The sequence below is a fragment of the Rhamphochromis sp. 'chilingali' genome (assembly GCF_963969265.1).
Source record: "Rhamphochromis sp. 'chilingali' genome assembly, chromosome: 7".
NCBI classification, from domain to species: Eukaryota; Metazoa; Chordata; class Actinopteri; order Cichliformes; family Cichlidae; genus Rhamphochromis; species Rhamphochromis sp. 'chilingali'.
The window spans coordinates 12,531,951-12,546,151 of record NC_137934.1 but is presented as its reverse complement, the minus strand read 5'-3'; the positions used below and the strand labels follow the sequence as shown (position 1 = coordinate 12,546,151).

Sequence of the window (14,201 nt, the reverse complement as noted above, 5' to 3'; positions counted from 1 at the left end):
TCCAAAATAAATTCAGACTTGTTAACCCAGTTCGTGTTTTTTAAAGTCATTAAAAATGAAAAAGAAACAATTAAAAACAATGATTAAAATCCTAAAATTACCATGACGTTCTGTTCCATGATGAGTGTATGTAAACTTCTGAACACAAATGTATTTATGTCAAAAGACATTTTATATCATTTCACATGCCTTTAATTGAACCTGCTTTTTCTTCACTCTGAACTCACAGCGGCCTACTTGAATATAGGAATAATTTTGATGAACCAGGGCCACCTGGAAGAGGCCAAACGCACCTTCCTTACTTGTGCTGACATTCCCGATGAGAATTTGAAGGATCCTCACGCTCACAAGAACTCCGTCACCAGTTGCCTGTACAACCTGGGAAAACTGCTCCATGAACAGGGCCAGCAGGAGGTCAGTGTGTCCCGTTTGTGGGAAAAGGGCCCAGCGAATATTTGAAGGAGCTGAGAAGTACTTGTTTTGTATCTCAGCTTTCATAACATGAATAAACAGAGAAGGACCAAAATAATTTTTGTAACACTTTCCATTAGGACTTTGTCCGTGCCGCTTGTGATTTAACTACTTAGTTAAAGGCCACAATTATGGTGACGCGAACTGAAAACTGAACTAGCTGAATTAACTATTTTCTTTCTACAGGAGGCCTTGTCTATTTTCAAGGAGGCAGTGCAGAAAATGCCGAGGCAGTTTGCACCACACAGCCTTTTCAACATGATGGGTGAGCGACTAGCTTTTTTTTCACATATAATATCTGTTTTAAACAGTAATAAAAAAAAATCTATTTTTAAAAATCACTACAAAGGTGATTCCAGCTTGAAATGTTAATAAGCATCTCGATGAGATAACGCTACCATTTGATCTATAAAATTACACATTCATGAGCTGTGAAGAACACAGTAATAATGTGAGTTAAAGCTGTGCAATCTGACATTATTGTTCCCGTCTCAAGTGTTGGCCTTCTGGCTTGTGAGAGCTTAAAATGTGAGTTAAACAAATTGCCATTTAATCATTGCCGAGGAACCCCACCTGTTGGATTCCACCACTGTAACTCAAAAACGATGTGTGCACACACTTTGTGTCCTCTTGAGGAGAAGTGACGCTCATCTGTGGAACGAGTCACATCCCCCTCTTCGTTATTGTAACACTAATTACATTATTGTAAACTCATCCCGATGACATAGTTGAGATTGCAGGGAGATGTCTGCATAAATTCCTTTGACAGGCAGGCTGAAGGAAAATAAGATTTGTGTTTAGTCAGGTGGAGAGAGGGATTAAGGAAGAGTGTTTGAATTAGTATAATGGGAGGGGATACTGAGTATATGTCATCAGCCTATCTTCTTACTCTCGGGACCAAGAGCATGCCCTCACATCCAACAACATCTCTGAGTTTTTATAACCAGCTTTTGTCCTTTCAGAGAAACTTCAGATTTATCTGCATTGTGGTCACTTCAGTCAACATGGGGTTAAGAAGAATTTGAAGTTTCTCAAATGACCTATTACAGCGAGCCATTATAATGAGAACCAGCATTACATCATTATCTGTTTATCTCAGATCCAGACAGCGCAGAGTTAACATCCATGAATAAATTAATCAGTTAGACTTGCAGCATGTTCTGCTGTTAGATGAAGTTCAAAGAGCTTCACAGATGACTGACGAGCTAATAACAAGTCAGAATAAATGTAATAAAAACAATGCAATTAATTATAGATTAAAAGCACCTTAAAGAAGACTAAAAAGACAAAAAAGATCAGAAGGAGAAGAATCAAATAGGATAAAATAAGCACCCTTAAATAGATTAATATTGTAGGAGCTACAAAAACTGACTGGAAAAATGAAATGCTGAAATAAAAGAGAAAAAAATCTAAAAACAAAAACTGATTAAAACTGACAAGAATCAGTACCCCAAAAGAGCAAGAACAATTATAAGTGTAATATATAGAATAGAGTGGAACAGTGCTCACCTTTTGTAAAGGCTCCAAATCTAATAACTGATTGCCCATTCAGTTTCCCCATTGATGTTTCTGAACGTCCTTGCTTAAAAAATGTTTTAAGCCTTGAACCAAGCCAAAACTGACCTCCATAAATCAGGGGTGTCACTGTTCCAATTTAGTATTGTGAGTTTCTGTTATGAGCACATGCCATCACATCACAAAGGCTCAGCTTATAGTAAGTCTTCTTTGGATGATTCTAACACTATGGCTCATAATCAAGAATATGAGAATATGAATGAGATTTTTACCTCTAGAACCTCACTGTACTCAATTCTAAAATATGGTATTATATTTATGTTGTTGTTTTTTTTAGTTTAGTTTTTTTTCCCTTGTACTTTAATCAAGAACAGGTTCTTATTTTCACTGAAAAAGGCAAAGCCCCTTGATGAAATAAGTGTGTAAATACAAGCAAGTGTACAAGGGTCAAAACACCAGGGTGACTGGGAAGCTAAGAGTGTTGGTGAATTTGGCTTAAGCCAGATAGTTTAGCACATGTTTTTGTGTTTGGGGAGGCAAGGTGCCAAGTGTGGCACCACCTATATTTTTTAAATAAAAGAAATCTTAAAATGCATATGCTAAAAAAAACACAAAACAAGTTCCTTTTATTATTGATATTTTCCATTCTCCTCTCTCCTTTCAGGAGAAGCCTACATGAGGCTGAACAGGCTGGAGGAAGCAGGTCACTGGTACAGAGAGTCCCTCAGGGTCAAGCCTGACCACATCCCTGCTCACCTCACTTATGGAAAACTGCTATCCATCATTGTATGTTCCCTTACAGACACACACACACACACACACACACACACACTCACACAGAAAGAAGCAGAAGACAAAGCATTATCTTAGTAATGACTGCAGTGGTTAACTATGTGGCAGAGTGTAATTAAATGGGACCTGGAGTGGCACAGTGGAGTGATGAATAATGCATATAGAACAACTTATGGGGCACTGGAGCAAGGCGAACCCATCCTATTGATTTCCCTGCAGAGACTGAAGAGCTGTGATAACTGTTATTACATATGGGCTTCCTGAGTATGAAAGGCAAGGGTGGATTCAAACCCATGAATTCATTGTGTGACCCTTGCAGCTACTAGTTGGACAGAACTTTCACACTTTTCACACACTTTCCACACAGTGTGAAAGAAAAGAAACTGAAAAACTGAAGGCAGAAATGTTAAATAGATTTTGGGTGACCTTAGGATGATCCTGATCCAGGACTGATGCCAACAAACTGCTGTGTTGGAGCAGGGTAAATACATGGCTGACATCTGAAGGTCAGGGAAGCAGGGAGTTTTTCTGGTGTGGATGAGAGCGATCCCTCTGTGATTGGATGACCCTGATAAACCATGTTTCTTTTTTTTCTGTCTTTCATTGCATGTGCCTGTATATTCATGGGAGTGTTAGAAGACATCCAAGGACACACGAACTTGCCCAACTTCTAAATGTTAAACTTCCTGTCACTTCCTGTACTTCCTCCACCTCTCCCATTCCACTAAACAAAAACAAATACACATGCATGTGACAGATGTGTGAGCAGCTGAGTCAAGTTTAGATTTGGGAGACAAACTGTGTTTCCTGCGTAACCTTTTTTAACGACGCTGACCTCTCTCCTTCCACGGCTTCGGGTGCTGCATAAAAACACAACCGAGCTGAAGTTACAAAACTGTTATGTGCACACTGGCAGCTGCAAACCCTAAGGGCTTTAAACCTTACCTCTGACCAGTTCCCCGTCTTTGCTGAAAGATTTAAAGATATGCAGCATATGCACACACACCTTAAGTAGGTTCACATTAGAGTCACCGAGGGTGGCCGGACATCTGCTCTGCTCCCTTATGCTCAAGGGGCTCCAGATCTATGCACTCACCACGAGGCCACCTCCACTACTAGAGGGCTTAAGAAACATGAGATTGGATGGGCTCGGGACAATAGGCCAGTGGATGGGCTTATTATTCAATTACTCCCCTTCCTTATTGAATCACTCCATCGGCTACATTTCTGGCCATCCTGCTAGAGTCAATCGACAATACAGACAGGGGAAGGAAAGGTCAAACTCGAGCCTTGTACTGTGGTTCACCCCAGCACTGTTTTTCTTTGAAACGTGGAATATTTTAGCTCGAAAGCGACCACATTTCAGCTTTCAAAGCTGCCCACAAAAAAGCTACATGTGTAAATCCACAAAATAATAGGCAGAACCTGATAGTCTTGCACACGTCCACATCCGTGAGCAAATAACAAGTGCAACTCCAAAGCCGCTAGTGTACTCTTTCCACTATATTACAGGCCTCCTTGTCTGTCAGACGTATCTTGCTGGAGTCAGAGTGGTGTGGTGTGCATTAAGGAAATTTGTGGTCATTCAACACCATGAGACTTATGACTTTAATCTCAGCCGTATATTTGGATAATTCGGCACTAATTCTAACTATGGTCTCGCACTGTGGAAGACCGCACGATAAAGTACGTAGAAGCAGCTAAACTAACCTTTTACTCAGCTACAAATCAGGGAATATCCTTTTGATAGTTGTTTGAAAATCATCCTTTTTCCACTGACCTGAACTCGTCCATAAATCTGCTAAATGATGATTTGCTTCTACCTAAATGGACTGAACCACTGTACTTTCTGATGGATGTTTAGGGAAAAGGTTTAATTGAATGTAAAGAGTATGGAGCCAAAGAAAATGTGAAATAAGCCATGTATGCCTGATATTCGGTCATTCAGAGCGATTGACGGCACTGGGAGAAGCTAATGAAGCAAGCCTAATGAGCCCTGCCCTCTCATTTCTTGTTGCATGACAAGTCCGCTGGCAATATAGAAGCAATCGGCGCAGACGTGTGAAACAAAAGAGATGGAGAAATTCAGCCTCGTGAACAGAGGCAATAGAGTCTGCACACAAATGCGCCCACACCAACACCTTGGAGGTTTTTCCTCTAACGGTTTGGCATGAGAGATTGTGCGGCTGTGTTTTTAAATAGCGTCTCTTTTCTGCAGATACAAAGAAATTGGGTTGCTCTGACTCAAATGAGGCCTGCTGATGCACTACAGTTTTTCAGATGCAAAGAAATACATGCTCAGGCCCAGCTATACATATTGTGTGTTATATAATATGTACTGTTGGTGGTCAGCATAATCTATACCATTTTAAACCATGTCGAAACAATAGTGTTGTGGTTTAAACATTCACCATTTGCCTAGCTTCCCTGTTCCATCCTGGGAGGAGACGCAAATCCCTTTGGGTTTGCGTCAGGAAAGGCATCTGGTATAAAAAGTGTGCCAAATAAAACATGTTGCACTACCTACTGTGGTGAACCCTTGTGAATACGAGAGCAGCTGAAAGTAGGTTTAGCTTTTTTTAAGGTTTATGTTTTTAACCCTTTGTTTTAATCTTTAATATGTATATTAGATTTCAGAGCTGTCTTTACAGCTAAAAAGAATTAATTTGATGGGAAGCTTATGAATGAACAAGTGTTTGGCAGTATTGGTTTACCCCGAAGTGCATTTATTTCAGTATTCTTTCTTTCAGGCCTGCAGTGTTCAGGTTATGTTGTATCAGTGGAATAATCAAGGATGTAACAAAAACCTCTCAAAAAAAAATCATGTTCAACCATCACTTATAATGACTTGAGTTGCTTTTTGTTTTTTAAGGGGCAGAAAACAGAAGCGGAGAGATATTACCTGAGAGCTATTCATCTAGACCCGACGAAAGGAAACTGCTACATGCACTACGGTAAGAAATATATTAAAAGATTTATTTAGAGACACGTTAAACAAAGCCTGTTTAAAAATAGATATTCTAATTATAAAACCATGAATGCCTTTATCTTCAGAAGTGTCTGCCTGTAGTTGATGGACAGTTTTGAAGTTATTTTAGCGACAATCTAGTTTGAAGTGTTTCTCTACCAGCTAAATCATGCATGGCTGCCAGTACTGTAAGGCGTTGCATTAATACGGTTATGATCGGCCTCTGCTGCCTTCAGCTGTGCTCACACTCGCAATTCTTTACCCTCCACAAACCAAGACAAAAACTTAATGGCGTCACCCTCAGAGTGCAATTAAATTTACCATGTCATTTGACAACTAATGTTATAAACCACACTGGTTCCACTCTGATTGCTTATGTAACTCGATAAGAATTATGGGAAAGAAAAAATCAAAGCTGGGAGTTAATAATCCAGAAATGTCCAATCTCTCAGCGCTTTTATTAGAGTTCCGTAAAATAATGGCGGTAACACGCTGTCATTTCATTTTTTTCTTCGTATCAGTGCTGGCACTGTTGGAGCTGTTTGAAGCGTTGCAGATGGTGCAAACACACTCAGAAAAAGCCACGTATGCTGCGTTTATCTGCGTGAGAAGACAGAGTCTGAATACACATTTTACGATTGTTAAACACGGTACCGTGTTCCTCCCACGCCGCTGTTATTGAGGCTTTTCATATCAGCTTGGAGGAACAGATTCCCTGCTGCTCCAAGGAGCTATCTCCGGGATATTCATAGGAAATGAATTCTGTGTTATCCCGCTCAAAGCACCATTGTGCATTGTCCCTTTCTCCTCTTATCTCCTTCTATTCCTCCTGGTGCTTTCTCCGCACTGATATCTTTGGTTTTGAGTTTAGATTGGTCAGTGTATGAGGGGTCTGTCTGCTGCTGACTTTGGACGAAGCAGTTTCCCCTTCTGAAGTCCTTACGCTCTTTCTCTCCATTTTCTTTTTTCCAAATGTTATCTTGTAGCTTTTTGCTATAAGTGATGTTTATTTGGGCTGCCTCCTCCTTTTATCGCACATCTGGCTGCCTTTGCTATCCTGGGGTCACTGGATGATCTCCAGGTGTGAGTATGTTAGGAGTGATGCTATCTGTTCACATTATAGAACACCAAATACACGTACAAAGATGTGCTCGGAAGGAAGGACACAGAGGGTGAAAGCTAAAACAAAGACCCCTTTCCTGTCATTGTTCTCATTTTAATGCAGAACCATTTCTAGGTAGTCTCCTTTGGAGTGCGCTTGGTTTTCGGGAATCTCAGGCAAACACAGTTAGCATTCAGTGCAAGAATGCAAACAGGCATACGCCTGAGTTTATCCCTACATTGCAATTTTTTCCAGCATTCAGTAACATCTGTGGTTAGACTTGGCTGTTCATTTATAGCCGCTGGTGCAGGGAGTTGAAGGTGCTGAACCAGGTGGCAAGACTCACACAGGAAAACCCATGAAAACCTGCGTCTCATCTGTGTTAGGGCTGAACGATATATCGCATTTGCGATAATATCGCGACATGATCAAGTGCAATTTTCTAACCGCAAAGGCTGCGATTATACTGCGATTATAAGGCTGTCCAAATTACTACCATATCCCAGAATTCATAGCGCGGCCCAGCCAAACTCCAGTTTCCAGCAATGGCGGCCGCTACCAAGTTTTAAAATTACTCATACTAATCTTTCTGGGTCACAAAATAAACTTTTAACATATTTTCAGGCGAGAAAGTAGTTGTGTAAACATCAAATATCTGCTCGGTTTATCAAGATATCCCATATTTGCAAAAGTGCTTCGACGTTTTCAGAGGCGTCTGCTACCCACCAGCTCGACAGCTAGCCGGGAGCTCGAGGGTTACTGATGCGGCCGAGAACGGCACAACTCCCGGCACATCATTTTCAGATCACCGCGGAGTTTCGCTGCTCGGGTTAAACGTAATATATAAGTCACTTAGACAACCTAAAAATGTTATTGTTGGGCTTTTTTCAGTGTTTTGTTTGTTCGTGAGTAAATCGGTTTGGCTGAGATTAAAGTTATTAGATTAGATAAAATAAAACTTTATTAATCCCCCGGGTGGGTTCCTCCTTGGTTTTCACACAGCTGACTAAACGTCAAACAGAAAACTTATTAAACAGAAGTATGAGACAGTCGAGAATTTACACCAGTGTCTGGTTATATTTTAGATAGCAAGAAGCAGACGGCCGAGTTTATTAAACTCCACCGAGACAGCGGTGACGCTAATCAGAACTAGACCGTCCAATTTCACGCCTTTAAATTTTAAAGGCGTGTTTGTGTGTGTGTTTATACAATTGCTATTATGTTTGCACTTTATGTGTAATGTTACTGACTGCAGAGATCAGTAAGATGTGTGTATTTTTTATTTATTAGTTTTATTTATTTAATATTATTTTTTAATTTAATGACTGTCTAGTAGTTCACAGATGTCGAAAAACTGAGTGTGGTAAAGCCACTGATTTTTTTTTATGTATATTTCTGCAATCTGCACATTGTACTGACTTTCATTTTAATGTTTACACCAGGGTTCCTTGTCAGCACTTTATGCTCAGATGTTTGTAAGCTAAAAATAAACTATTGTGTATGTTCAAATATACTGTTGTGATTGAAGAAGTTAAATAAAAATGTCAGTCATCAATTCATGCATCACCTCATGTCATCATAACAGAGGTCTGTCTTCCAGGAAAGAACAGTTTAAAATTAATGTAATATAGTATTGGCCATACTATATGATGTATTGCTTGTCTTTGTTTAATAATACAGAAGACAAAGACCTTAAAAAATAATCGCATATCGCATCGCAATCGCAATATTGGGGCAAAAAATCGCAATTAGATTATTTTCCATAATCGTTCAGCCCTAATCTGTGTTCTCAAACGCTGCCGAGCAAAACAACAACAATCCTTCAGTCTATCACTGTCTGACTTGTCTCCTGCTTTCCTTGCCTCTTTTTCTGTCTCACTCATTTCTTACTCAGCTTCCATTCATCTTCGTTTCTTTACACACCAGTCACCATCTTTACCTGTCATTACTCTTCTACAAGATGTCCCCATCTCATTCCAATCCCATTGGTTTGCTGCAGTGCGATAACAAGGAATACAGTTGTGCATTTGCTTGGTAAAATTGAAAAGGAAACAAAAAGCCCCCGTAGCTCTGGTATCTTTATTTTGTATATAAAGATATGCTTAGGCACAGTTATTTTTAAAACTAAATGCTAATGTCAGTATGCCGGAATTTTCAGTGTTGATGCAAAAAGTCTTATTAGTAGTAGGAATAAATTGAAATTTTGAACTAATAATGGCCCTATATGAAATGTACTAAAATATTTCTACATCTAGTAGATGAATTGAATCTGAAGCATAATGATACATGTTCTGGACACTATCAATATATTTCAATAAAGCAACATCATTTGGAAAAATCTGACAGGATTTATTAAGATACAGAATTACGCTAATCTGTTTTGGAGGCTTGGATGGGGTTCTGGATGACCAATGTGAGGCAGATATGGGGAGGACGTGTCTCACACAAATAACAGTCTGAAAGACAGAATGACAGAAAAGCACTGACATTTAAAGCACACAGCTTGCAAAACGTGCAAAATGATGTCAGTATTGAGTCTGACAGGATGGGTAAATGGAAGAGATGCAAAGAAAAGACTAGCAGCTGAACACCCAAGAAGCAGACAGATGAGTGATTACAGATCTTCCATACTGGACTTAGGAATAAGCTCCATTTCTGTGACACAGGAGCTATAGGTTCTTAACAGAACTTCTGCTACCCTCATCTTTCTTTCTTTCCAGGACAATTTCTGTTGGAGCAGTCCCGTCTTGGCGAGGCTGCAGAGATGGCGGAAAGAGCCGCAGAATTGGACAACTTTGAGTTTGATGTGGTCTTCAGTGCTGCTCATATGCTCAGGTTGGCTAAAATCGCCACTTTGAAAAAGCTGTGTTTCTGCGTGGGGATTCCCTTACTAGTACAGAATTTTGAATGAAGAGATATTTCAAAGAATTACGGTGTTTTGGAAATTCATTATTTGCTGAGTTTGCCCTCATGCTGCCTCAACATTTGAGGGTTTTGTTCTTTACCACTGCCGTTTAAAAGCCATCTTTTCAAATATAAATTATACCAGCGTTACAGAATAGTAAAATGTCCTCTCAGTGGAAAAGCTGCTGGTAAAGTTTTTATGTATTACATATATAAATGGAAGTGGTGAGGTTTCTGTGCACGGCTTGTAAAGAAGCAATAGGAGAATTTTTCCCTCAAAGTTTGGCAACCGTGTACACGGACAGCTTATAAATCTTAAAATGTGTCAAAAGGGACTGCAAATGTCCTCTACTCCCAGCAACTGAGGGAAAATATTGGAATGATGAACCTTAACTCATTTTTGCTCTACATATCTGGAAAAGTCATTTCTTCTCTGAAGCATCTCAGTGCGCTGCCACAGAGGGTTTGTAAAAAGCTAAAAGTCTAAGGGCTTGACTGAGGTTTGCATTCGAGAACCTGAGGATAAATCTAAATGACAAGTCATTCCTTCGAGTTCTGATCCGACTGGTTATTTTAAGATGAGACCCTCGGGACATAAATCCAAACAGATTAGGATTAGTGTTTATTGATATGACGCCCACCTGTCAAAGCTAAAGCTGTCTTGCCTGATAATAAAGATAAGCTACAAACCGGGGCTTGCTTTATGTGCAGTGACTGACTGAGCATAAACAGGATGATAAGAATGACCTGACAGTCCAGTGCAATGTAGGATTTGCCTGTAATTGTTCTGCACAAACTAACTCTAAATACACATCATGCAAGTGTAACATTGCTGTTAAGCGACGTGTTTTACCGACACAAATCTTTGCTTTATTTTACAGGTTGAGGATTAGGAAATATGCAATTTTCTAATCAGAAAAAGAAGGAAATGACTTTACTTTTGACCTCCCTGATACCTAAAGATTTTGACTTTAAATGTGGCTTCCTGTAACTTTATCTGTTATTTAATGACTCTCTAGCACTTCCCCAAACAAAACAAAGACCAAGGAAGGACACTAGGAGATGACTATGATATCCATAATGTGTCCTTTATTTTAAAGCCTTATAAATACAAATTAGCATGTCAGGAAGGAAGGGCTTTATTAACTTTGGCACAGCAAAGTCCAGATCATGTACTCCATGAATAATGTTAGTGTAGAGCCGATTAACTACTGCTACTGTACCCAGCTGTAACATGTCAGGGAGGACTTTTGGTGCTTTAAGCAGTCTTGGCATCAACATTGTCTGCTTCTCTTTATCTATTTATAAATGAGAACCTCAAAGTAAGGCCTAATGTGCTGAATCAGTGTCCAAACACATGATCCCATTTATGTCAAGCCTATTTGCCGCTTGTCCCAGAATATTGTTTACCGGTGGCTATATTAGAAGCTCCAGTATTTTACAACATCACTGCAGTAGGCAAAGAGTTTGTACTGTCATTTGACAATTACGTGAGACAGAATGTAAGCAAGTCTTTCAAATTAGTAAGTCATTTTTTAAGCCTTGGCAGGTACAAATAGTAGTATAATTTTCACTATGACTTGCTATTCAGTCAAATACTTTAACGCAGTGTGTAAAAATGTAGTGTGAAATCTTGCAGCTTTTAATAGTATTATAAAAGTTGAGTCTATCTGTATTTACTTAAAATAAGAGTTAAAAGCAGCAGTTACCAACTTGAGGTTCAAGACCCTCTGTAGAAATTTGATCTCACTAATGACTCGAAAAATTGTTAATTATAATTGTCAGAAACGGCCCAAAAATGTAATTGTGGAGCTTACTCTGTGTGTGTGTGTGTGTGTGTGTGTGTGTGTGTGTGTGTGTGTGTGTGTGTGTGTGTGTGTGTGTGTGTGTGTGTGTGTGTGAAATTTTCTTTGCTTAAGTATCATTGTGCCTATTAGTACTACACCAGCAGAATTTAAATGACACTAATGACTACATGAATTAATTTGACTATGTATGAGTGAAATCATACACATTTCTTTCTTACGTTAAATGAACAATATTCACGATAATTTATATACTAAGAAGCTTAACAATGAGTGAATACAATCATTAGCTGGAAAATATATTCGTTTTTATCACTGATAAAAATATCTTATAATGTGCAAATTTTTTACTCTCCGCTCTTCTTTCTTTTCAGACAGGCCAATCTAAACGAGGCGGCGGAAAGGCAGTACAAGCGTGCAGCCAGCCTCAGACCAGATGTAAGTACCTGGACTGGTAGGCCTGTTAGCACTTATCATGGAAATGCACACACACGTCTGCACTGTAAATTCAATTTACAACATACTATGTATTACCCATCATTCTGACATTACGTTATAGTACTGTTGTTCCTGGCAAGCAGCGATAGTGCTGGAAATGAAATGGAAACTGTGTTTTGGTCATGCCTGTGAACTGTTACCTTTATACAACCAACCAAATTCCAAGTGAGAAAAGAGCTTAATGATTCAGTTGTCTGACACTGAAGTCACGCTCTTAGCTTCAGAGTAAATGCTTGATCATAACACTATAGTTAAACAGACCAAGCTTTGCAGAGATCATGTCTCTTGATGTCTGCACAAGTGGTTGAGGAAGTTGGTAGCCATTATAGCCTGTCTGTCTGGTATACCTCAGTCACTTCAAAGGGAAAGGGTGCATGGACCAGTCTGTGGAAGGTGATTTAGAGTTATAGGAACCCCTGTGTTGTTAGACAAGGTCTGAAGGAGCTTCCTGGAGTCATTTATTATGTTAGTGTGCTTACTGATGCCCTGCTCTGTGACTTATGTTCAGTTATATGACGGGGTTAGACCTCATCCTGCCTCCACTGCATTAACTGGTGTAAGTCTATAAGGCTACACCTTTTATAGAAGCGTTTCCCAACGTATTTGTCTAACACATTGTGCAAACAACTTGGGCCAACTCTTATTAATTTATAGTTTATTCCAAGTTACACTACTTAACACTGACCTTTGCCTCATCCAAGCAACTAAAGGATAAGCCAGTGTTGTGTCTAGACATAGCAGACATCTTAGCAAAGAACAAATTTCAAATTGTATATTTAGGTACTTTGCTACCCAGTCAACTGGATCAAGAAAAACCTACTTTGGTAACAAAATTTGTTAATATGTGTAATATCTAACCCTTAAATGGCTATCGAGAATGTATAAGCTATTAATTCAAATTGATCAATCAAGTGGCAGAGAGATTTTTTCCATCAATCCAGATTAAAACTTCTGAAAACAAATATGCTTAAACACCTTCAAAATGACTAAAAGTCTCAACTTAGAACTTGTACAATACAAAATTTTGAATGGGCACTACTGTTTAACAGCGGGGTGCATGTGAGCTTTTAAAGTCGTTCAAGAAACCTGGAGAACTATTTCTAAAGACTTTTTAAAGAAATTAGAAGAAAGTTTGCCTGTTAGAGAGTTCAGGCAGTGGTGAACAATGTTAAATAATAAATGTGGTCACAGTACTGTTGCTCCACAGTTCTAAGTAACTTAGAACTGGTAAGATTATCATATATGACCTCGGAAAACAAAAATGTTTTATTATGTTTAGTTCTAACTAACCATGAACTATAACTGTTTTCATTAGGAATTTGATATATTTTATGCAGCTAGCTGGCTAGCTACATGCTAGCTGCTTCTGCTTTCTATTTATGACCAGAGATGGGCAGTAACGCGTTACTTGTAACGCGTTACTGTAATCCGATTACTTTTTTCAAGTAACAAGTAAAGTAAGGGATTACTATTGCAAAAACGGTAATTAGATTACCGTTACTTTCCCGTAGGAACGCTGCGTTACTGCGTTACTAAAACCGTGATTTTTTGCGAGAATGTCCCATGACAGTGACGTAAGCGAGTGCGCCGTTAGTGACAACAGCTGTGTGCAGATCAACAATGGTTCACATATCGAGTGCGGGAGAGAGTATGAGCGTGCAGCATTTAAAGCGTGGAAGTACTGACCTTACTTTGAGTTTGATTCCATAAAAAGTGACAAAAACATTAGCGTCCATCGTGCGTGGGAAGAAAACTTCTTTTTACAGCGAAAAAACCCCCTAAACTTCCAAGCAAGCACCGAGTGTGCTACCACGTAATGGGAAACTCACAGAGAAACTCGCGGATTCTTCAACTGACCGCGGCACACCTGCACCAGGGTAAACCTCCGCCTACCCCAGTCCTGCTTTACAGGTGAAAATAGAGCAACAGGACCGCTAGTCTTTGACTTTATTTATTTTCTGCTGTGTTTTACTTGCATCTATTTGAAAGAGTGAGTGTAAACACAAAAAATATTTTATTTTATGTGCTGGAATGTGTAGAAAATAGGTTTAAATGTTAAACTAATTCATTCAAGTCAGAGAATGTTGCATATAATTAAATTTTTGCTTGATGCATACAGTTAAAAGATTAAAACTGATAAAACAAG

At 39.2% G+C, this 14,201-nt stretch overlaps 1 protein-coding gene across 1 annotated transcript in view; it reads left to right on the top strand.

The window, feature by feature from the left end:
- LOC308399921 (protein O-mannosyl-transferase TMTC2-like) overlaps window positions 1–14,201 on the top strand; it is a 72,415-nt gene that overhangs the window by 52,736 nt on the left and 5,478 nt on the right. The window contains exons 6-11 of the mRNA XM_080887339.1: window positions 230–414; window positions 658–736; window positions 2,651–2,772; window positions 5,651–5,732; window positions 9,569–9,683; window positions 11,932–11,995. Coding sequence (XP_080743465.1) covers window positions 230–414; window positions 658–736; window positions 2,651–2,772; window positions 5,651–5,732; window positions 9,569–9,683; window positions 11,932–11,995 — 647 coding nt within the window. The remainder of the gene's footprint in view (window positions 1–229; window positions 415–657; window positions 737–2,650; window positions 2,773–5,650; window positions 5,733–9,568; window positions 9,684–11,931; window positions 11,996–14,201) is intronic.